The sequence below is a fragment of the Pogona vitticeps genome, chromosome 1 (assembly GCF_051106095.1).
Source record: "Pogona vitticeps strain Pit_001003342236 chromosome 1, PviZW2.1, whole genome shotgun sequence".
Classification (NCBI taxonomy): Eukaryota; Metazoa; Chordata; class Lepidosauria; order Squamata; family Agamidae; genus Pogona; species Pogona vitticeps.
The window spans coordinates 340,950,252-340,975,072 of record NC_135783.1 but is presented as its reverse complement, the minus strand read 5'-3'; the positions used below and the strand labels follow the sequence as shown (position 1 = coordinate 340,975,072).

At 41.9% G+C, this 24,821-nt stretch overlaps 1 protein-coding gene across 2 annotated transcripts in view; it reads right to left on the bottom strand.

Moving 5' to 3' along the window:
- Positions 1 to 24,821, bottom strand: part of EXOC3L4 (exocyst complex component 3 like 4) — a 67,552-nt gene that overhangs the window by 27,480 nt on the left and 15,251 nt on the right. For both annotated transcript variants that reach the window (XM_020793560.3, XM_020793559.3), the window contains exons 3-7: positions 22,302 to 22,965; positions 14,580 to 14,697; positions 10,418 to 10,543; positions 8,363 to 8,463; positions 2,130 to 2,225 (exon numbers count right to left, since the gene is read on the bottom strand). In XM_020793560.3, the coding sequence (XP_020649219.3) occupies positions 2,130 to 2,225; positions 8,363 to 8,463; positions 10,418 to 10,543; positions 14,580 to 14,697; positions 22,302 to 22,965 (1,105 nt within the window). The remainder of the gene's footprint in view (positions 1 to 2,129; positions 2,226 to 8,362; positions 8,464 to 10,417; positions 10,544 to 14,579; positions 14,698 to 22,301; positions 22,966 to 24,821) is intronic.

The window sequence follows — 24,821 nt, the reverse complement described above, 5'->3', positions numbered from 1 at the left end:
TGGACTTGATGATCCATAGGGTCATTTCCAGCTCTGCAGTTCTATGATTACTATTATTCTAAGATATTTATAATCCATCCAATCTCCTCTAAGTGGGACGATGTCACTAGAGGCCAGCAGAGGCCCATTTCGTGCCAATACAGAACATGGGATGGATGAATGACTCAACAAAGATGGTCACAGGCTTCATTTTGCCAGAGCTGCACAGGGCGGTTCATGACAAGACATTATGAGGGCCATTAATTCACACGGTGATCCATACACTCCAGCAGTGTAGGCTGACCAGGTGCCCATGGACTGAAGCGTCTGGGATATGTGCCACTTTAAAAAACAAAAATAAAAACAGAGAGCCAGAGTTTGGGAGTTTGATTCCCCACTATGCCTTCAGGGGAAGAGTCAGCCTGTGTAGCCTTGGGCAAGCTTCATGGTTACAGATTGCCCTCAGAAGAAGGCACTGATTAACCACACAGTCTGGTACTTTATATCTAGGATATAATGGGGAGCCAGAAGTCAGAAGTGGCTCAAGGACATTTAATTATCTAATTATAACCTTGAGGGCAGCAGTTATTATATCTGCAAGTAGTAAATTGCCTCACATCCTACTGCCAGTATCAATCCTTAAACCATAGCTATCAAAACTGGCAAATATTTTGATAGCAGGGTGTTGAAAGCAGATATTTTGAAAGCCGGGTGTTGTTGTTTTTTAAAATTTTGGTGGTTTATTTTATTTTTTTAAAATTAAGAATAATGTCTGAGGAAAGAACTGGATTTCCCTACACAGGCTTTCTTGCACATGATTGAGGGTACACTGCCACCTAGAGGTGGTTTGATGTTAGTACGTAAAATTAATTCTTCGAGCAAACCAAAAAGACACAGAGGCTGCAACAATTCAGGGCAGGTAAAGAAGAATATTTACTGCATCGCAGCTTCAGGTTATGCAGTTTGGAACAGCATGTAAAGAAAGGATGGGAGTGAAAGTTTTCTCTAGCGAGGAGCGAAGATTTTTTTTTTTTGAAGATATACTGTAAATAAGGAATTCAATCTTTATTTTTTTCAGTTTCTTCTTCCGGATAAACATGAAAAAAGCCAGAAGTTTTCACCCTGCAGGATGAAACTGTGAGAGTTTCAGTGCATTTTCTGCAGTTTCCCATTTTCCTTCTTAAAAAAAGGAAAAGAAAATCAAGGCTGTACAAAAACCTTATACTTTGTGCAAAACACAAGATTTAAATTCCAAATAGAAAGGATTTTGCATAAATGATTCAAAATGGCAGCATTACCGAGAGGAGTCTCGTCTTTCCCATAGGAAATCAGCCTCGATGGATCCGACTGGAAAATTTACTTTTTGGACTACAACTCCCAAACTCCCCTAGTGGCTATGGTGGAAATCATATTTCTAAGCTGCAGTTCTTAGTTCAGCGACCTTTTTCACAGTGGCCAAACATATAAGTGAGATGTGAAAGTAATAGCTTTCTTCCCCCTGTGCCTCTGATTCAGAATAACGTTTGGCTAGAATAATCTGTATTCTACTCCTGATTACTATGTATGGATGTGAAAGCTAGGCAGTGAAGAAAGCTGATGGGGGTGTGGAATGATTTATTTGAAATATAGCACTAGAGGTGAGCGTTGTGATACTTTGGACTGCTATAAAGACAAAAAAAGTAGATCCTTGATCATATTAAGCCTGAACTCTCCCTAGGGAGGAAAATAACAAAACTGAGGCTGTTCTGCTTTGGGCACATCCTGAGTAGACAAAACTCAACCAGAAAAAATAATAATGTCAGGAAAAATTGAAGGCAGCAGGAAAAGAGGAAGACCAAATATGAGATGGACTAATACAGTAATGGAAACCATGGCCTTGAGTTTGCAAGACTTCAGCAGGGTTGTCAGGACATTTTGAAGGCACCGAGAACTACTCATTCATAGGGTCGCCATTTGTGAGTTGACAGTACATAACAACAGAAACAAAAATAGAAATAATAGCACCATGACCAGTAGCCATTTAAGAATAGGGCCAAGGAAGGAATTTATTTCAGTTTCTTTTGACTGGCTGTCCATTTGCAGCCAGAAATCCATGTATTGTAATGCTTGCAATATGATATTTTCCTTGGAAACAGGGTTTAAAAGCTTACCTCAAGTCATGGAAGTTGTTAAGGTAGGCCACCATTAATGAAGCAAACTGGGGATAATCTTTCACTTTGTCCTGTTCCAGAAATGCTTTCCCAAAGCTGTAAAAGAATGGGGTATTGAAAATGGTTTGCCATCCAGTTACAAACAGAATAGACACAAAGAGCAGAGGCTTCGGCTCGCTTCACTGCAACTGTGGGCAAGTGGGCTGCAATCCAGGTCAGCACACAATCAAACTTCTTACTCTTTCAAAGTGCCACAAACCCCTCTGTGTTTGTTTGCTCCTCCAAAGTAACATGGCTAATAAGTCCATCCACCATGGAGATGATAAAGTGTACTTGTCTCAAAAATCTACCTTGTGCTGTATTTCCAGGAAACAAAATACATGCAGATTCAATCATGCAGACAAAATGGGCCCATTCAAAGGCGTGTTCAAGCATTCAAAAAAATAGAAACCGATAAAAAGGGGTACAGCTAAAAAATATGCGCAAAACCTTTCGCCCAATGGGGGAAAGTATTCAAAATACATACATCAAAAAATGTACACAGAAAAAATATACAAGTGTACCTCGGTTTATAAATTTAATGCGTTCTCTGGGATGTTACATAATGAAAAATGCGTAAACCAAAATGCGGTTTGCCCTAGGAACGGGGGCGGGGCTATAAACCTCCAGACACAATGCATCCTGGGGAGACTTCCTTTGTACTGCGGGGGAAAAAATTGTAAACTGAGGCATTATTTTCAATGGATTTTCGTTCGTAAACCAAAAATTGCGTTAACCGAGGCGTTCGTAAACCAAGATACATCCGTATACCTTTTTATCTGTGAGATCAGAATCGGCTGATTCACTTATCTAGAGTCTGAAAAGTATAAAAAATGTTAAAAGAAAAATCCTAGAAATATATTCCTAAATACTGTATGAAGTTACTGAAATATGAACTGGTCACTAGAGGGAGACAGAAAACATGCCATGTTGTTATTCTAATTCAAATACAGTGGTGCCTCGCATAACGAGCGATTTGTTTAATGACAAATCCGCATAGTGATGAGTTTTTTGCGATTGCAAAAGCAATCGCATAACGATGTTTTCAATGGCAAAACATCGCTTTGCGATGATCGGTAAGCATTTCGCTTACCGATTATCGCATAATGATGTTTTAAAAACAGCTGATTGGTGGTTCCAAAATGGCCGCCGGGGAAAAAAAAGGCCGCCCGCATTGCTTTTGCGCCCTTTCCTCGCTTGCCGGGCAGTGAAAATGGTGGCTGCATGGAGGATTTCTGCAGAACGGTGAGTTTTTTGCCCATAGGAACGCATTGAAGGGGTTTCAATGTGTTCCTATGGGCTTTTTTTGCCCCGCATAGCGACGAATCCGTATAGCGATGATTTTTTTGGAACGGATTATCATCGCTATGTGGGGCACCACTGCATTAAAATAGCATTCACTCTAATGTGTGTCTTTTAGCATCCGCGGAGGGGTGATTGGAGCTGATCCCCTGCAGATACAGGAGTCTTACTGTACTGAACATTTCAAAATGGGAAGAAAAAACAACCTGTTGTAACCTGTATTCCTTTGGACCAGTGAAAACCCCATGAGTTTATGTTCTTTGAGTCCAGATAAAAACAGATAGCCAGGGATACAACAGAACAGTGGTTCCCAAACTTGGGTCCCCAAGTGTTCTTGGACTAAAACTCCCAGAAATGCTAGCCAACACAGCTAGCCATGTCAAATCATTACAGCTGATTTGATGGCACATGACATAGATCAAGACGATAGTGAGCTGACTGGGTCAGAGAAGGTGTTTGTTCCACTTGGCATGTACTGTAGCTGCTTTTCTCCTTGGTTAACTCTTACTGTCTTCCTTTCTACCCTACCAGCTTCACCACAGGGAGGTTAGGATAGAAAGACCTTCCATTGGTCCAGGTCCGTCTGTAGTCCCTCAACTGTGGGAGGGAGGTGTATGCTCTCTGGGCAGCACCATGCCTCAGACACCAGCTGGAACTAGACTCAAGGCACAAGACTGTCTGTTTCTTCCATTTACACCTGCCTGCATGCCTGTCAATCATTACAACAAACTTCCTATCCAGTGGTTCCCAACCTTGGGTCCCAACAAGTTCATGAACGATAACTCCCAGAGGCCTTCACGGATAGCTGTGTTGGCTAGGAATTCTGGGAGTTTTAGTCCAAGAACACTTGGGGACCCAAGTCTGGGTACCACTGAATAGGAAGTTTGCCGCTAGCGCTTCCACGTCTCCCTGCGCAGCTGACCATTCTGGTGAGGAGGCAGGGGGAAGAGTCTCTCCATTCAGCGACTGAATGGTTGGCTATGTGGGGAGGTAGGGAAGCGCTGGCTGGGCTACTTCTGTGATGGACAAGATGAGAATGACACCAGCTGCACGTGCCGAGTGGCAACCAGTAACTGGACGTGCCAGTTTGTTGTGGGGGAGGAACTAGACTTCCCGAGCACCTGTGGTGCCAATATTCGTATCCCTATGGATGCAAATACAATATGCCATGTCTAATAAATAGGTATTTCTAGGTTTTTTTATTTAGTATTTTCAGCCAGCAGATAAATGAATTAGTGGATATTGATCCAAAGGACTTTTTGTGTGTGTGTGTGTGTGTGTGTGTGTGTGTGTGTGTGTGTGTGTGTGTGTGTGTGTGTGTGTGTGTGTGTGTGTGTGTGTGTGTGTGTGTGTGTGTGTGTGTGTGTGTGTGTGTGTGTGTGTGTGCGCGCGTGCGCGCGTAAGTAAGATATTTAAGGAGTGGTTTTACCAGCCATCGCCTCCCACTGAGTTTCCACCAAGAAAAGACTCAAACCCATCTCTTCTGCTTCCTAGTCTTTCACTCTACCTACTGTAGCACCTTGGCTATCTTAAACTGACAGATTTGAGAGTTCAAGATGCTACATGTGTTTTCTTTCCATGCTCATGACTCCTGCTAAACTGGTGACATGGCCTTCGTGAAATAGCATGTTAAGTGGGTTTTAAAGAGCAGATTTCTCAGCCAATCTTAATATGAATAAAAATGGAGGGCTGAGAGTGTGGGCAGGATTCAGGAAAAATGGAATGAAATCAAGATGGAGAGCTTTTCGTATTCCTAAGAACTCCACATTTGCAATACAGTACTAAGCTGAGCAGTTTGAGCCCTTTCGGACAGTGCGGGTTGATCTCCAGAGCTTGGGGCCACTCCTGACCATCATCACACCAGGGGGTGGGTTGCACATATTCCCAAATTATTCTCCCAAACTGTGAGAGGGCACAGTTACATTCTGAGCCATTCTCGCCAACATTGAAAAGAACTGAGACTGGGAGCATGTGGGCAACCCCATGGGGTGCTGAGGCCTGCACGGTAGTGAGCGTGCATGTTGGCTGCCCTTGCTTTAGGAGAAAAGGCTCCATCTGAGAATTCAGGGTTTATTATTATTATTACAGTGGTGCCCTGCATGATGACAACCCCGCTAAATGATGAATCTGCAGTACGATGGCTTTATTAAGATCGCTATAGCGATCACAAAATGATGTTTCCTATGGGATATTTTCATTTTGACGACAATTAGGTGCGTGCTTTGCGAACCATTTGTTCGCAAGATGACGATTTTTCCGGCTCTGCAAAATGGCTGCCCTGTCTTTTCCGGACCCATGATCGCAGGGCAGCCATTTTAACAGCTGATTGGTGCGCGAAAAATGGCTTCCCCTATGGGCGATCTTCACTGGACGACGAGGTAATTTCCCCACTGGAACGCATTAAATGGGTTTCAATGCATTCCAATCGGGAATTGTTTTTCACATGACGACGATTTCGCTTAACAGCAATTTCAGGGGAACGGATTATCATCGTCATGCGGGTCACCACTGTATATATAATTTGTATATATCTGAACCTAGATTTCTCGAAGGTTGTTTTAGTACTTTGGGAGTTAATCACATCTAAAATCCAAAGTAAAAGTAAAATCCATGCACCTGGACATTCAATCTGATCTGCTAAGCTAATTATGCATTTGTAACTGTATTCACACTCTAGGAATGGGATAAGTTCATGATCCAGACAAGTAATTTTCCTTCCTCTCTGCCATGCTTGACAGGGTAAAGAGTTTAATAGGAAAATACTCACTCTACTGAGCTCCTATGGGATGAAATTTCAAAGGTTAAAGCTAATTTGTTCTTAGCTTGGTTCTGAATTGATTTAGTTTGAACACTCTTTCCACACACACCCTCAGGTTTCTTGAACTCGCTATTTTCTACGAATTGGTTCCATTCTACACACATTTCTACCTATAGGGTGAAAAAGAGCAGGGTGTCAGGGAAGGGGCAATGTAGGAAGAGGTGGTTTTGCCCTCTTCATTTCTGACACCACACCAAACTGGCATGCAATCTCAAAAAATATATTTTATGGAATATGAAAAGCATTTGTGTGGACTACCATCTGTTATTAATTCATTTTTTTAAATCAATGTGATAGCAGATGCAGCCTACGGCATCTTCAAGAGTCTGCCCCTAAAAAGCAAGCTGCGAGGTCAGGGCTGTACCTAGAAGTTAAGTCCTCCTACAACCTATCATGGCTCTTCTTCTGTTAACTGCATGCAGAGCTGTTACTGGCTTTCTGTAAGACATGCTGACATGGTTGCTATCTGGCCACAATGTGCATCTTTTTATTTAGAGAATTTGGAGTTGAATAGGCTCCAGTCTGTGCTTTTGTATGTGATTCTAAGAGGGATTATTATTATGATGATGATGGGGGTATGAATGGATATGAAAAGCACCATTTCTATTCACCATCATTTTGACAAAGCAATTGTAGTGACAGAAAATGTGTTTTCCTCCATCATTAGAATAAAAAAAAGGATTACAGCGTTATGGCGCTATAATGCTCTTTCGCTTAAGTGCTACGCTGAGCTTTTAATATTTCAAAATAAATATAGCTGGGAGAGTGTTTTATGGCTTATTAAACAAATCACTTTTGAAATTAACTGAGTGATAAAATGCCTCCTAAAGTCTATGGTGAAGGGCTGTAGAGCTGACTTCAGATTACTTCCTCCTACACTTGAATGCCTGCTTTTTAAAGTCTGGATCCCCGAATCCCTGAGGCAAAAACCTGTTCTTTAAAAAGACAAGCTGTGTTAAAGGTGTCTCTCCCTGTGGAGACACTCCTTCTCTTTTGGTGCTGCTTTATAAAGTCAGACTTTCTGCAGTTTATGAAAAGATGGAAGAAACTCAGAGGAAATGCAGGATGCCGATTATGATTGGCTGACAGCATCAGATGGGTGCGCAGCAAAAAGTGAGCAAACAAAGCATGAAAATTCATTGCTAAATGCCAAGTTGTGGAAATGCCTTAAGGCTTTATAGAACAGGACTGCAGAACCTTCAACTCATGGGCCAGCTGTGGGCTGTGCCTCCCCTCATCCTCTGAAGAACAGCTGATCCATGTGGGCATAAGCAGATAGGGAACGAAGGGACGGATATAAAAGGGTTATAAAAAGGTTGAAACTAATATCTGATGAACCAGGGATATTTAATAAATATCCTGATTAGTTTTTATATTCGTCCCCGTGTCTAGTCTAGACTAATGAAACGGAGAGCCAGTGTGAAGTAGTGGCTGGCCTAGGACTGGGGTGATCTGGGTTCAAATGCTCACTCAGCTATAACACTCACTCGATGGTCTTGGGTCAGGCATAGTCTCTTGGTTTCAATTACATCAGAGGGATGCTGAGAAGATATAAAGTGGAGAAGAGGAGTGGCTGTACACTAATGTCACTGAATGAAAGGTAGAATATAAATGTAATAAATAATTAGCATCTCTAAAGTGCTGGTTCCCAGCCTTGCGTCCCCAGATGTTCTTGGACAAAAACTCTCAGAAGCGTTCACCACTAGATGTGCTGGCCAGGATGTCTGGGAGTTGTAGTCCAGGAACATCTGGAGACCCAAAGTCCACAGTTCTGTTACATCCTTCGCTATCTGTTTTTATCAAGACTCAAAGAACATAAACTCATGGGGTTCCCACTAGAGACGTTTCCTCTTAGTCCTCTTATTTGAAATCCTTGGCTTTGGAAATACCAGAGTCAGATTCTGGAATTGTCTGCAAATGAAAATTACAGAACAAAAAAACCCTTGCTTGTATGTCTTCGGGGTAGCCAGATGCATGTTGATCACACTTATCACAAGAACTGGAAGGAAGTATCAAGGAATTCAGCTCTGAACTGTTGACTTAGATACTGATATTGGGAAAGAACAGACGTTACCATGGTATGAATTCTGTCACTTCTTTCACGCTCATTTCAAGGACTGCCATTTCCAGATTTTTGCAAATTTTGCCTGATGCCTTCATATGTTCACCAATGATCTAGACAAAGAGGACAAGGAATTTAAGGAAAGTAGAACTAATTGTTTTGCTCAATGTGTTCAGCTAGGTTAGAGGAGTGGAAAAATCTGCCAGGTTCCCTATCTCTTGCATTCAGTTTTTTCTTAAAGCAGAATTTTTCCTGCCCATTCTCTTCTGCTGCTGCAGCTGTTACACTTGAAGAGGGTGGATACATCATAGTCTGGGGCCTCAGCTATGACCATTTCACCTTGGGTGACCCTACTAGGATTCCAGGCTCACAATGGAGTTTAGTCTCCAGATGGCATTGTTCTCAACTTCTCTGACACATTCAACCCCCTTCGCCACATTAAGGTGTTCATCCAAGAAGGGGTCTTGCAAAATAAATCCTGTGATTTCCTTAATCGAATCAATCCATCTCATCTTAATCTTCCTCTTCTCCTATTGCCTACAACTTTTCCTAGCACTATTCATGCCTGGAAGGACAGATCCTGAAGCAGAGGCTCCAATACTTTGGCCATCTCATGAGAAGAGAAGACTCCCTGGACTTCCCCTGATGTTGGGAAAGTATGAGGGCAAGAGGAGAAGGGGACGACAGAGGACAAGATGGATGGACAGTGTCATTGAAGCTACCAACAGGAATTTGACCCAACTTCGGGAGGCATTGGAAGACAGGAGGGCCTGGCATGCTCTGGTCCATGGGGTCTCGAAGAGTCGGACACAACTTAGTGACTAAACAACAACAATTCATGCCTTTTCTAGTAAGTCTTGTCTTCTTCTTCTTATTATTATTATTATTAATTTAATTTATATCCCACCCATTTAGATCAAAGTCTACTCTGGGCAGCTAACAACAATATTAAAATCAAACAACAATATTAATACACTAGAGGATGGCAAAATAAGTTAGGTATTGACAGGAGGGAAAGCTTGTCTGAAGAGCCAGGTCTTAAGTTGGCGCTTAAAAACGCCCAGCAAGGGAACCAGACAGATTTCTGGGGGGAGATTATTTGTCTTCTCAAAATATGCCCAAATATGATTGCCTCAGTTTAATCATTGGGAGAGTTCAGGCTTGATTTTATCTCATACCCATTCCTTTGTTTTTCTGGAAGACTGTAAGATAGGGGAAGGGAGCACAAAAGCAGGCATGAAGGCCACAGGATCTGTGTTGCCCGCCTCTGATTTAGTATTGTACCCTGTCTCCTGAAGTGGACAAAAATATGCAGCACAGCCTGAGTATGCAGCCAATTAATGTATCATCCTGTAAAATATTTACTGTCTCGGTTAATACAATTCATACCTGCCTTTCTGGTTACTGAAAACATATTATAATTCTATGAAAGAGGAACAGAGTGATCTTGCACACGTATACACACTCCTTCCTTAACGTTTCCTTCCCCTGATCCTTTTTTTGGGGGAGGGGTGCATTATTGAATTGAAATGACTCAGCCCACTGAAAACTGTGAAAATTAAGTCCTCCTGGCTTCCTGATTTTGCACTCCCTAAAGCTAGCAGGGACTTTCCCCCCCCCCCCCCTTACTGTTTAAATGTGGGTGGCTGTCATTTTGGCCCTGGTCTCTCTCTCTCTCTCTCTCTAGCTTTCCCTCTCGCCCCTTCCCTCTTTCCCTGCTTTTGAAGCTGCTGTACAGGCCTGGAAACAAGCAGCTTTTCCTGCTAAATGCCTTTTCTAATAAACCTGTTCTTTTCTTCCATTCATTTCAATACGAATTATTTTTTAAAGCAGTTGCCTATTATGTCTGTGACACATTTGACAGCAGGTTTAATTTATAGCTCGGAAGAAAGTGGTGGCAGTGTTAAAAAGTTGTAATAAACTCCATCTTGCTAATACATTCTGCAGATACGTGACTAACATAAATTAGCACAGTAGGTGACACCTACATACCAGAAGGTAATATTTCAGTTTCCTTGGAATCAAAGAAAAGGCATGTACTAGGCTAGGCACAAGCTAAGCTAATACCGTTTGAATATCAAAGGAGAGTGATGAGTTATATTGGCTTTGCAAAGCTTCCGGCTGTTCTTCAGAATCCCACTTTTCCTTGGCCTCCAGGATCTGAATATTCTCCAAGCAGCTCTTTGTTTTCCGCTAAAAGAGAAAAGACAAGGAAATCATGCAACTCCACTTATATGCATATACTCATCCATATCGGATCCTCATTCTATTTCCCATTGTATTCCAGCGCAGCAGATTTTTAAAAATGTCCCTTTTCCAAAAACTCCACACAAAAGAAAACTGCTGGATAGCTCAATGGTGCAGGTCTCTGGCTGGCAGAGCCAAAGTTTGGGAGTTCAATTCCCCACTGTGCCTCCTTGATGGAGGCTGGACTTGATGATCCATAGGGTTCTTCCAACTCAACTTTTGAGATGTTATCCTAACAAAAGAGGGCTATGACATGGAAAGAAAGAACTGTTCCTTTCTTAAAATGGATGGAACCCCAGGAAAATCTACCCTTTCTTGCTTGGAAGAAAGTTTGGTTTTTGCACTGACAGTCTTTTATGAATGAAGAGAAGAACAGGCAACTTTGTACCCATGACTGTGTTCCCCGACTTCAACATGTACCATGGAAGAATGAGCACATCAGATGTGCAGAGTTGCTGGTCTACACAGTAATCATTGATCCTGTTTGGCATTTCTGATATGAAAATCCAGTTTGATGAAAAAGCAGCCCACCATAATAGTTCGTTTCAAACAGTACTGGTAAGGATAATGTATCTCCCAACCACAATATTCCAATATATTCCATGAAGATCGGAATATACTGGAATGAATTAATATTGATGAATATTCCAATATTCATTTTCTGGAAATGATAGATTGCTTATGGATGATCACTGCCTTTTCCACAACCTGGAAAAAAACCATAATCTTGATAATAGAATAATGAAACATGTTTCAGTCTGCGAGATTTTCTTCTTCTTTTTCTTCTTCTTCTGAAGAAGAACCTGCTACAGCTTAGACAGATGCTGCCTCTGGTGACTCTGATCTGGTTTCCCTTTCAACAGGAGAGTGTTTCTTCATCCCTTTTTTTTCCTCCCAAGTCTGCTGTTGAATCTACCATGGACTGTTGGTGTTTGAGGCAAGGCATGTTGGTACCTGAGGCAAAGAACAAAATGGCGCTTAGAGCAGCCAACTGGTGGATCTTACTTCACCAAACAAGATGGCAGCTCGAGAAGCTTCTAGTTTAATCTTCTTTTGGTTCCGTCTTCCACCATGCCACACAAGGGCAGTAGGCCAACTGAGGGCATAGGGGAGCTGACTACCTAGAACAGGCAGCACCGTTCTCCAAGTGAGGAGAATGCAACTTGCATCTGCCTTCTGAGGCAACCCCCTCTCTCTGTCTAATGGTAGGGCCTGCCCTGCCCATTACCATGAGACATTCAGCTACTGTCAGCTTATTCCAAAAAGAGATAAAGCTGGCACCCCTGTAGCAACCAATACACATACAGTTCTACCTCTGTTACTCCCCAAAATGTTCCCTTTTTCCCCTAAGCCAATTACCATGTGGACTGAGGATTCTGGGAACTGTAGTTTTTAAAAGCAAGCCTAAGAGGCTCTGTATTGTCTGGATACAGCCATGTGTTTGTTTTGTGCCGGCTGCTGTATTAAATTGTTCCGTCTAAAGCCATCTTGCCAAATTTAGAAATTAGAAGGTGCAAATGCATACAAGATGGACAAATCTGTTTGTACTCGTTTTGTGTTCTTTCTGAAACAGAACTATTTGTACACCAAATAAGCATAGCAGGCTTAGATCGTAAACTATTGATTCATGAGAGAACTTGCTTATAACCACATCTGCTTGTTCCCACTGAGTGTTGCGCTTCCAAACATAACTCAGCTGCAGGATGATTTTCAAAACTAAATTGATTTCACCGGGACCACTCATGGTGAGGCACTCTGCTCTGTGGGGAACAGGCTCCTGAATCTATCCCTCAGCTTCAAGAAGCTGCTAATGAGGAGAACAGGTGGGACGCGTGGTTGAATTCCATATTTAGGATCCGTTCTTGTTTCCACTCAGATCAATATTAACCTCAAGTAACACCCGTTTCATCAATGTGATGACATCACCTAACCAACTGCTGGAGGAGCCTCTTGAGAGTCCCCTGGACTGCAAGAAAAACAAACCTATCCGTTCTGAAGGAAATCAACCCTGAGTGCTCACTGGAAGGACAGATCCTGAAGGTGAGGCTCCAGTACTTTGGCCATCTCATGAGAAGAGAAGACTCCCTGGAAAAGACCCTGGTTGTGAAAATGTGAAGGTAAGAGAAGCAGGGGACAACAGAGGACGAGATGGATGGATAGTGTCACCAAAGCGACCAACATGAATTTGACCCAACTCTGGGAGGCAGTGGAAGACAGGAGGGCCTGCCGTGCTCTGGTCCATGGGGTCACGAAGAGTCGGACACAACTAAACGAGTAAACAACTACAACAACCAACTCTAGTGTGGACTGCAATTCTGTAAAACTGTCTTGCCATTTTCACACAGGAGATCCAAAAGCAGATCTAGTTTTAAACTGATTTCTGAAGCATCTCCAGTATGTAGTGACTTCCAAGCAACCCATTTCTCTGTGGGCTAGATTTTCCTGGGGTTCCATTCATTTTATGAGAATGGTAGTTCCTTCTTTCCATATCATAACCCTCTTTTACTAGAATAACATCTCAAAACTTATAGTAGTGGGGGGAGGGAGGGAGGGAGGGAGGGAAGGAAGGAAGGAAGGAAGGAAGGAAGGAAGGAAGGAAGGAAGGAAGGAAGGAAGGACAGACGGACGGACGGACGGACGGACGGACGGACTGTTAGCGAGACGGGGGCCATACAAGTTACCAAGATTTTTGCCAGAACCAAGCTAAGAATAAAGTTTCACTGTGCTTGAGAGGTCTCCAGACTTGCAGAAGGACAATACAGAGAGATAAACACAGAGGTAGAGTCAAAACCAGATATTTGAAAAGCGTGAAGGGACTTTACAAATACAGTCCAGGATACCTGAAGACGCTCAGTGTTCACAGATCACTGACCCCTTGTTGGAAGGGAAAATGGAGAATTGGAGGTGGACTAGAATGGAGTCTCCTGGATGATGAGAAAGGTGTTAGATGTTCTGGGTGAACACCTATAATTTTGTGTCCAAGAACTCTGAACAGAAGTATTTCACAATGCATTTTTTTAAAAACACACCCCACTTATAAATACATACATGTGAGATGAGTAATGCGAGCCAAGGGAAATTCACTGCATTACAGTGCAATCCTAAATCAAAAAGGATTGCAATCCCTGCCTGGAATACACAGGAATACTTTCTATGAGTAGAAATTATCTTGTACAACATGAATGCCATTCTGGCAGCAGAACCTCAATCTCAGAAATCTTCCAGCAGAGCAGATCTGCCAGCAATTTTGCTCTGCTAGCTAAGATCTGCTAGCAGAAGAGCTTCCAACCCCCGATGTTTCTGGGCTTGTCTAAATGGTATATTCTGAAGCCATGAGATTAAATTATAAAATCTAGGGTGGTGGGTTGTAGTCTTCCTGAGATTTCAAGTCCGAAGCTTGAGACCTGGAGAATGAACCTAAAGATCTGCATTGGAGGGCCAAAACCTGAAACACAGCAACTAAGCAGAAAACTAGGTCAAGGTGATCATGGTCCTAAGCAATTTCCCAGACCCCCGGCCTGGGATGATGTTAGCTTCAACATAGCTTCAGCTTGTCTAGTGTCAGTTCAACTGACTCTCAATCATCTTGCATTTTTAGGGTTGCTCTTCCAGACAGTAGCTTTCACTCAATAGGAAGTAAAGACAAGGTAAGGAAGAAAAGGTTAGGAACATATTCCTTGCACAGAAAGGCTTATGTTTGCTTAAAGGGAGCTTTCGATCCAAGGAGATGTGAATATAAAAGTACAATCCTCAAAGTAAACCCCAATGAGTTCCAAGAATTGTGTACAGTTTTGCAAGCTAGATTTATTTTCCAAAATACTGATTTCATTCCAAAGAGAGTTGGAACATTCAGTGTCTCTTAGCATTACACCACAGAACGGAAATAAAATAAAATACTCTGTTTTCAAGGTCAGCGTAGTGTTCCCTAGCCCTCCTCCCATGATTTATATCAAGTGGAATCTGGGTGAAACTGAAGTGTTACCTTGACAGAATGAATGTAGTCTTTTTTCAGTTTATCCAAAACCTCTGGAGTTAATAAGCTGGGAAGGTCTTCAGTTTTTAATTCAGGTTGAAGATCAGGATGCCCTAAAAACTCTTCACTAAAATAAATGAAATGAAATGATGTTCTTTGATGCATTGAAATTAAGGACCTGCAACTGGCATATCACTTATAGTCCCAATTAGTACAATCCATTCTACCACCTTTACTGAACTGTATCATGCTGCAGTATATCCCGCCATCATAGAAACTAGAGAATCCCGTGTGCACGTGACATGTGAGCCTGTTGCACAATCTATTGTTCAACTGCTCCTAAATACTGATGCACAATCTCAAGGCCTCTCCTATTCCATCTGATGCTTTGTGATCTTGAAACTAGACTTAGGGCATGTCTAGACAAGGTAAATTGGTGTGGCCTCGTTTGGACTTAAAAGGATTGTTATCTTTACTGCAATCACTAAAGTTTACTCTGACTGATGTTTTTTCTCCCATGGGTAGGGTCCAGACAGGTCCTTTGATGGCTCCAATTTGTCCCCCTTTCAATTAATGACACTCCCTTTCTCACCCCATCCCCACCTTTTCCCGTGGTCATAATTTGGCAGGTTGCGCCAACTCTCCTCCTTTTTGTTAAAATAAGTGACATAGCGCAACAGCAATGTGTCTACATAGCAACATACCCACAATACCACCAATGTATTTTGTTTCTCTAGAAAATAGGGAAATATGGAGATCTACATTGTCCCTTTCAATGCCACCAAATATATCACAAGGCTGTCGCCTCAGATAACACCACCAACAGCTCTATTTAAGAGTGAATTAACCATCCACACAGGCTACAAAACAAGATAATCAGGAGTGCTCAGCATCATATCCCCAAAAACTGTAGCCTGAGCACTGTGCCAAAAAGAAGGACTAATATAAAAAAGGGTGATATGGCTCACTCTCAAACGCATGTGGATTCAAACCAAACACCAAAAGTGAGCGACATGCTCGTTTGAACCTGCCACACAACAGTTTGGCTATAGCATGTCTGAACTGTGTTTTGTTAAGTGGAGCATAGGGCCATGCAACTCAGCCCACTGTGACTCCCAGGCAAGGATTATCCTAAACTAAAGCAATCCTGAACAATCTTTTAGAGCCACAATATTTGAGGACTTGATGGCTTTCTGGTTGTGTTGCTCCGAAAAGGCTGCAAAGATAGAAAACATGCTGGCCACCTTTCAAGCGAGGGAAAGTGCTGTTGCTTAAATAGTTCTAAAAATCTATTTTCGTGCCCATCACTAAATGCCAAATATATTTGGCACCTTGAATATCTCCTTTAAAGATTCGACTAAAACATGGAGTGGATTCACTGCTCCACTGACACCTGAACCCCCAGCCTGTACTGCCTCAACAGATTAGGAACATAAGATGTCACACAACAGTCTGGTTGTAGCTCGTCTGAAAAGGAGAAGGATATTTAGCAAGCTGGACTGTGTCCAGAGATGGGCAACAAAGATGGTAAATGGTCCGGAGACCTACAGAGAATTACAGTGGTGGCTCACTAGACCGTTACCCCGCATGACAGTTTTTTCGCTAGACATTGACTTTTTGCGATCGCTATAGCGATTCGGAAAACAGTGATTCCTATGGGGGAATTTCGCTGGACAATGTTTGGTCCCTGCTTCGCAAACCAATTTTCGCTAAACGATTTTGACAGCTCTCTCCGTGCTCGCAAAATGGGTGTTTTTGGCACCTAAGCTTCACAAGACAGCTATTTAAACAGCTGATTGGCGGTTCGCAAAGCAGCTTTCCTATGGCCGATCTTCGCTAGACAACAACGATTCTTCCCCATTGGAACACATTAAACAGGTTTCAATGCATTCCAATGGGGAAATGCTTTTCACTAGACGATGATTTCGCTAAACAGCAATTTCAGTGGAACGGATTATCATCGTCTAGCGAAGCACCACTGTACAAGAAAGATCTCAGCTAAAAATTAGGAAGAGAGAGAATGTGGAGGGGCGAAATGGAGAGGTGTGGGTACAAACATGGTCTGTACTTTGTAGAAAAACGGGGTTGTTACACTCATTCCACAACTGCCTAAGCTGTAACCATAAAACAGCAACCAGACTCCTGACTAACAGACAAGCCTGGTGAAACTCATCTTACGAAGAACTGCTGGACTTAATATCTAAGAGCAACTTTCCTGTCAAAATACATCTTGCCATGTATTTTGGACTTTAAGCTCTGGACTTTTAAGTTCTTCACACTGATACAAACCTAATGAAGTTGTGTTTCAATCCACAAAAGTTTATTTATTGTTGGATGATTTTATAGGGGTCTAGAAAGGTATTGCCTACTTTTGCATTTGTATTTTTTTTTTTTTTGACTACACGGCTACTTTTTACTTCAGTGTACAATGAAGATCCTGAAATTTTGTATTCACTGGCTCAGGTCAAAGAGAGGCACTACGATAAAAACATTTCCTGAACGGAGAAACTGTTCTCGTAGGTGCATGCTGTCATTTTATATTATGCATTCCTGCTTTTGCTCAGTTTGTACTTTGGAATTGCCACTTACGAATTATTAAAGATGAATAGTTCTATTTTTTAGGGAGAACCGCCTTAGTGATTCTCCTGCTGTTGAAAGTTCTATGGTTTTTTTATAAAGATTTGCTGTGTTTGGTTTTGTAATCCCTAGCTAGTGAAATTGGACAAGTCTTCCCCAGCACTAGTGAGAGCTATATTTATTTATTTATTTATTTATTTAATACCCCGCCCATTTGGTCTTGCGACCACTCTAGGCCAATTATTTTATGATCCATGGGTCAAAGATGCACCCCAGCACCTTGTGAACCAATGCAGAAATCTACTATCTCATAACAGCAAATATCTGACAAAAGAATGGTCTGCCTCAAAAGATGGTGGCCTCTTCTGTATTGAAGTTTTTTAAGCCAAGGGGCCCACTTATAAGGATGCTGTGGATTTCCTGCTTGGTTCATGGGGTTGACCCTTAGGGTAATTTCCAACTTGTATGAGTCAGACCATTTGTCCATCTACCCCCATACTGAGAATTCTGATTGGCAGCCATGCTCCACTAATGTGTCAGACAGGATTCTTTTCCTGGCCCTACATGCAGATCTCGAGTATTCCCTGGAAATCTCTCATCCAGTTTCTAATGAGCTTCTTAGCAATCCTTAACTTCTGAAATCGAATGTGGAGCAATAAATGAATAATAACCCATATTCATGTCAACAAACATTTTCCCAACTTGGGATAACAGTAATTTGGGGGTGGGATCTTTACTGGAATGACAGTAGGGGGAGAAAAGTATTAAATCTCCTGCCCCCTGACGTATATTCCTGTTCCTGACAGAGCTACTAGCCAGAACTCCACTGGTGTTCATAGAAGGCTTGCAGCTAATTTCAGTTAATTGATGAGGTGCTAGGAGGTATCTCAGTCACATGCCTAATTATGGGACCAATTACTGCAGGAGGGGGGAGAGCACTCCAACACTGGAGGCATTCAATAGGAAAATGGGCAACCAACTCTCAGATCTGCTGATTTAGACTGCTGCATTGAGCAGCAGTCTAAATTAATAGCCTTATATTTATTTATTTATTTATTTATTTATTTATTTATTTATTTATTTATTTATTTATTTATTTATTTATTTATTTATTTATTTAAATTTATATGCCGCCCACTCTACCCAAAGGTCTTGAGGGTATGCTCCTTCCAGCTCAATTATTTTATGATCCATGGGTCAAAGATGCACCCCAGCACCTTGTGAACCAATGCAGAAAGCTACCATCTCATAACACCAAATTAAGCAAACCTTATGCAGATACCAATAGGATTCTGGCCATTATGATTAACAAATACATACATGTTGTTGTTGTTTAGTCATTTAGTCATGTCCAACTCTTCGTGACCCCATGGACCAGAGCACGCCAGGCCCTCCTGTCTTTACATACATAAATATACATATACAGTGGTGCCTCGCTTAACGATTGCCTCGTTTAGCGATGAATTTGCATAACGATGTGTTTTTTTAGAAAATAATATGCACCGTATAACGATGTTTCCTATGGGCGATTTTCGCTTAGCAAAGTTTGGGACCATGCTTCGCATAACGAATGCGATTTTAGGTCCCCTGCTTCACTTAACGATGTTTCTTTTTTCAATTAAAAAAGTGTCTTAGAAGAGTCAAAAACGGTTCTAAATGCTTGGATTCGTTAGAGGACCCCCTAAGTCATGTGCAAACCTGATTTGGCTTTGATCTGAGTTTTCGTTAATTTATGGTGAATTTTTTTTTCGGCCCATAGGAACCAATGGACCTGTCAAAATCTGACAGCTCCATGCTTTCCTATGGGGGAGAAAACAATTCACCATAAATTAACGAAAGTTCAGATCAAAGCCAAATCAGGTTTGCACACGACTTAGGCGGTCCTCTAACGAACCCAAGCATTTAGAACAGTTGCTGAGGCTTCCTTAATTTTTTGTGAATTCTTTCTTCCCCCATAGGAAATAATGGAGCTGTCAGATTTTGATAGCTGTCAAAAGTTGGGGGGAAAAATTCACCATAAATTAACGAAAAGTCAGATCAAAGCCAAATTAACTTTAGCATCCATTTTAGAGGGTGCAGAAGCTAATCCAAGCATTTAAAACCATTTTTGACCCTTTTATGACACACTTAATTTTGCAAAAATTGACTTCGCAAAGCCATTGAAATGTATTGAGTCAGCTTCAATACATTCCAATGGAGGAAACATTGTATCGTTTAACAATGTTTCCTATGGGTTTTTTCGCTTAAGGACGGCAATCCGTGCCTATTGGAACGGATTAACCGGTTTCCAATGCATTCCTATGGAAAATGGTGTTTCGCATAACGATGTTTCACATAACGTGTTTTTTTTTGAACCAATTAAAATCGTTATGCGGGGCACCACTGTATCTGTTTGTTAATCATGGTGGCCAGAATCCTATTGGCAAATCGGACACATACATATAATATACAGAATACATATACTATATACAAATACATAGAATACATATGTATATTATTCTATATGTAGTCTATATTTATGTATTTGCTTCTTTCTCTTTTTAATCCGTCCCACAAACCCATTAAATGCAACTAAACATTTAACTAAATATTATTTTGCTTTGAGATAGAACTTCCTGCTCCTCTACTATCTGTGTCTAAAAGACGCCCGATTCGGATGGGTACTTGTTTTCCCCACCCACATATCATGACTTAATCATTAAACAGACTTGAAGCATGAGGCTGCACTGCATGTGTCTAATTTGGCCTGGAAAGACTTCCTAACAGATGCTGTGCTTTGCAAAATGCGTGTACTGGGGGGGGGGGCGGAATAAGACTTGCTTGGAACTGAAACGCCAAGCGATCTGCGAGGAAAGTATCATCAGAAAAACGGGGTCCTGAACTCTGCTGCAAAGCTTTGCGATAATGGAGTTCTCGGCGTTTCTTTCTCCTTCGCCCTTCTTTGATCCCTCTGTGGTGGTTTCATTGCCTTCCCTTCATGTGGGAAGTCAAAAGATAACCAAACCGTATCCCCAGCTTCCTGTTGCCAACTCATGCCAAGTAAAAAGAAGTTAAACTAAAACAAAATTAAAATTAAAAAATAGGAAGTGATGCAATCCAACTAATAAGCAGGGAAGGGAATATGGACCTATTGAGATACCTTATAATGAATTAGAAGACAGGGGGGCCTGGCATGCTCTGGTCCACAGGGTCACGAAGAGTCGGACATGACTAAACAAGAAATAATGAATTATGCCATTGGAATGTTTTTAAGTGTCCCCTTGTTGGGCTAGCCATGTGTCCTCCCATCCAGTGTGGTTTTTCAGAAAGTATAGTGAGATGCCCTGGAAGATTGTGTTCCCCCCACAATTCAATTTGTCCAGACTGGAATCAAGTCATTTTGGATCTCCAACTCATCTAGAGCCTTGGAAAACCAGGGCTGCAAATCTTAGGTAGGGCCTCCAGAAATAAAGCCATGCCAACGAGGAGGATAGGTAAAGGTAAACGTTCCCATTGACATTTTTAGTCCAGTCGTGCCCGACTCTAGGTGGCGGTGCTCATCCCATTTTTGAAGCCATTTTTGAAGCCGTAGAGCCAGCGCTTGTCTGAAGACAGTTTCCATTGTCACGTGGCCAGCATGACCAAGGAGTGCCGTTTTACCTTCCCACCGAGGCGGTCCCTCTTAATCTACTCGTATTTACATGCTTTTGAACTGCTAGGTTGGTGAGAAGCTGGGACAAAGCGACAGGAGCTCACTCCGTCACGTGGATTCGATCTTACAACTGCTGGTCTTCTGACCCTGCAGCACACAAAGGCGCCACCACGTCCCTTAACTAGGAGGATGCTGGTAACTAAATACGGTGGTCATATAGTCTCTTTTAGAGAGGACAGTCTTCCATTTCAACAGCTGTCCTTCTGTTTAGTGACTCATAAGTAGCCACCTCATAGACACACACACACACATACACCTGGTGTTTCCCTGGCTAAGCAAGGAAAGTTGAAGTTTTGGTTGGTAAATGTATCTTAATCAGCTCTCTTTCATTTTTAAAGTAAAATACTTTGGGGGTGGGTTGGGGGGTTCATTTTGGAAACAAAGAATGCAAACTACACAGACACTTATATGAGTACTGATGAATGGCAGGAAGGATATGATTTGGCATGCCAGTTCTATATGAACGTCCGCTGTGAGGTCAGTCCCAGGAGTGGACTTTCTGAAAGCACTATTCAGACTATTTCTCTGAAATAACTGATTGTTGCCTAGTTATTTCAAAAAAAGTCACTGACCGCTGTTTTTTTCTTTATATATTGTGAAATATTGTGAAACTGACTGCTGTATATTAATAAAAATATTAATAATAGTATATAAAATATTGTGAAACACTGACCACTGTATATTAATATATATATAACAAACAGTTGTTTTCTGCAACTTACTGAAAATTTATATATATATATATATATATATACACAGTATATATACACAGTATATATACACAGTATATATACACAGTATATATATACACACACACACACACACACACACACACACAAGTGAGGGGCTTTCATGTACAAGGCGAGGCAACAGAGAAGGGCGGTGCTAACATGTTTTTGACCCAGCTCCGGGAAGCAGTGGAAGATAGGAGGGCCTGGCGTGCTTTGGTCCATGGCGTCACGAAGAGTCGGACACGACTAAACAACTAAACAACAAAAGCATGCTTAGCCCTTCTTCCCTCACTTCACATGTTAGGTATTAAGCACAGTTTAAAGTGACCAGAGAAGGGAAACCTATTTGGAGGGTAATGCCCAGAATTCTAAAAACACGAGATTCCAAGAGCTATTGTTCAAGAGTCATTTCTCATCTTTCAGAATCAAAGAACTACCATGTTTCCCCAAAATAAGACATGGCCTTATATTAATTTTTGCTCTAAAAATGCATTAGGGCTCATTTTCAGGGGATTTTTTTCATGTTCAACAATCTACATTTATTAAAATATGGTCATGTCATCTTCTGGTTGCTGCACAGTGGTGGAGGGCGGGCTTTCAGTCAACTAGGGCTTATTTTTGGGGTAGGGCTTATATTATGAGCATCCTGAAAAATCCTCCTAGGGCTTATTTTCAGGTTAGGTCTTATTTTCGGGAAAACAGGGTATGGTGTTCAGAGAGTAGGACACTTACCTGTGGTATACTTTTGTGACCCAATGGAGAACAGCATGGAATTCTTGGGATTCAAAACTATCTTGTTCTTCCAGGATGCCTTGTAAGTGCAAAGAGAGGGCTTCGTGGAAAGCCTTCAGGTAAATATCATACGCACGGTAATCGTCTGGATAGAACTTATGTATAGAATCCTTGATGGTTAATAGATCTTGCCTTACGACATTTTTGAGAAACCCTAAGTGTGTCAAAAGCCAAGAAGGATCATCCTTCAACGGTATATGTACCTTATGGATCCTTTTCGTCACACTTTCGCTAACCGTTTTCTCCCAAAGTTCTCTCCAGTTTCTGGCTAACCCAAGTTGGTTCACAAGCTCGGAAGGCACAGTGATATTTGTAGCCCCAGAATGTGCTTTTTCTTCTTCTTCAATTAAAGCCACCATCTTTTCTATCAGTACCTTTGCATCCATGCTAGAGCGATCCAGCATCTGTTCTACAATATCCTGGATTTCCTTGGAGAGATTCTTATATAGCAAATCAACATCTTTAGCCCTCGCCATGTAATTTTTGAGGTTGTCTTCATATTTCTTGGTCTCTCTTTCAGCCAAGAGTTCTATTTCCAAATCCCTGATGTGTTCAAAGGCTTCCAAAAGCTGCCTCTTCTGAATAAGTTCATTTATTTGCATTACTGAAGAAAACAAGGAAAAATGTAATGTAAGAGCAACATCAATAGCATATTTCTGGGGTCTACATAGATTTGGAATGCTATCTTTGAAAAAATATACATAGAAAATTCTACACTGGAATGAAAAGATCATATTCCCCCCCTTCTATTTTCATCTGGCTTGCACAGATTCCTTTCTAGGAATCATTCTGAAATATTTCCACTACAAAGCAAAATTTTTGGCTAAGGCCAAATAAGTCTAACATCCTGTTCTGAGTTTTGGAAAAGTTACTTTAAAGGAAATTTGCTTCAAGAATCATCCAATCACTGTAACTACTAGACATGCTGGCTGGGGGGGGGGGGTTCTGGTAGTTTTAATTTCAAAAATAACTCTTCCCAATTCTGATCTGTTTGCTACCAGGATCAGCCTGATGCTTCTAGGCAGTTTTAGCCACACAAAATAACAGCGTTTCTGTGCTGTTAACTTCCAGCAACAACATATTGTTGATTTCTGATCAAGGTGGATACCATTTTGCTTTTTAGCTACAAGCAAAATGTTGTAGTGGAGAGTGCTTTTGTTCATCATTTTAGCCAGCCAGCCATGCCCATTTCAAAGGTGTTCCATTCCGTGCCCATTTTCATAGCATAACGGAGTTGGAAGGGCAGGCCCAACCCTCTGCTCTAGGCAGGAATCCAAGTCAAAACAGATCTGACAGATGGCTGTCCAATTTTCCTGTGAATGCCTCCAGTGTTAGAATGCTTACCACCTCCCAAGGTAATTGGTTCCATTGTCGTACTACTCTAACAGTTACAAAGTTTTTCTGCTCTTCCCACCAGGTAAAGGTAAAGGTTCCCCTTGACAATTTTTGTCCAGTCGTGTTCGACTCTAGGGGGCGGTGCTCATCCCCATTTCCAAGCCATAGAGCCAGCGTTTGTTTGAAGACAATCTTCCGTGGTCACATGGCCAGTGCGACTTAGACACGGAACGCTGTTTACCTTCCCACCGAGGTGGTCCCTATTTATCTACTCGCATTTGCATGCTTTCTAACCACTAGGTTGGCGGGACCTGGGACAAATGACAGTCACTCACTCCGTCACGTGGATTCGATCTTACAGCTGAAGATCTACAGACCTTACAGCACAGAGGCTTCTGTGGTTTAACCCGCAGTGCCACCACGTCCCTTGCTACCACCTGGCAAAAGACATCTTCCTGTTCAAAAGTATCTTGTGGCTTTCAGAGATAGGAAATGTTACTTTTGGAGTACTATAACTCTTAGGGTACTACAGCCATCACGGCTGTTCATGGCTGTTGTCATGCTGTTTGTGAGACGGTGGGGATGGCAATCAACAATCCCAGAAATGAGTGTTTCCCATCACCTAGGGACATTTCATGAACTAGGGTGGAAGTATCACCCCAAAATTCTGGGAAGGCATGCCCTTCCCCAGTCATAAACCACCTATACTGTTGCCAAGGGCTTCTGCAGCCCCATTTCCACGTTAATTATATGAAATGGTACCACATCTCCAAGAGGTCCAGACTTTTGCCTCTCTCACAAAGACTGTGCTTTTCACTTGCCCTGTGCCTCACATTGATGTCTTGGTTTGGCCATCTGCGGTATGGAAGCCCATGCCTATAGACCTTTGCCCCTGTAGGCTTCCACATGGTCTAGAAATTCTACACAATCACCATTTCAAGACACCACAAAACCTCATAGACAAAGATGATACCCTGTTTCCACAAATCATGTCCAGCCCTTGTTGATCTGTTTTGGGGTCACATCCTTTTTATTCTGTACATCTGCAAGCCTTGAGGCTCCTCCGAGCTACCTGCTGTGTGGGTGGGCTTATTCTGGGTACCTAAGGATCAGAGCTGGTAGAAA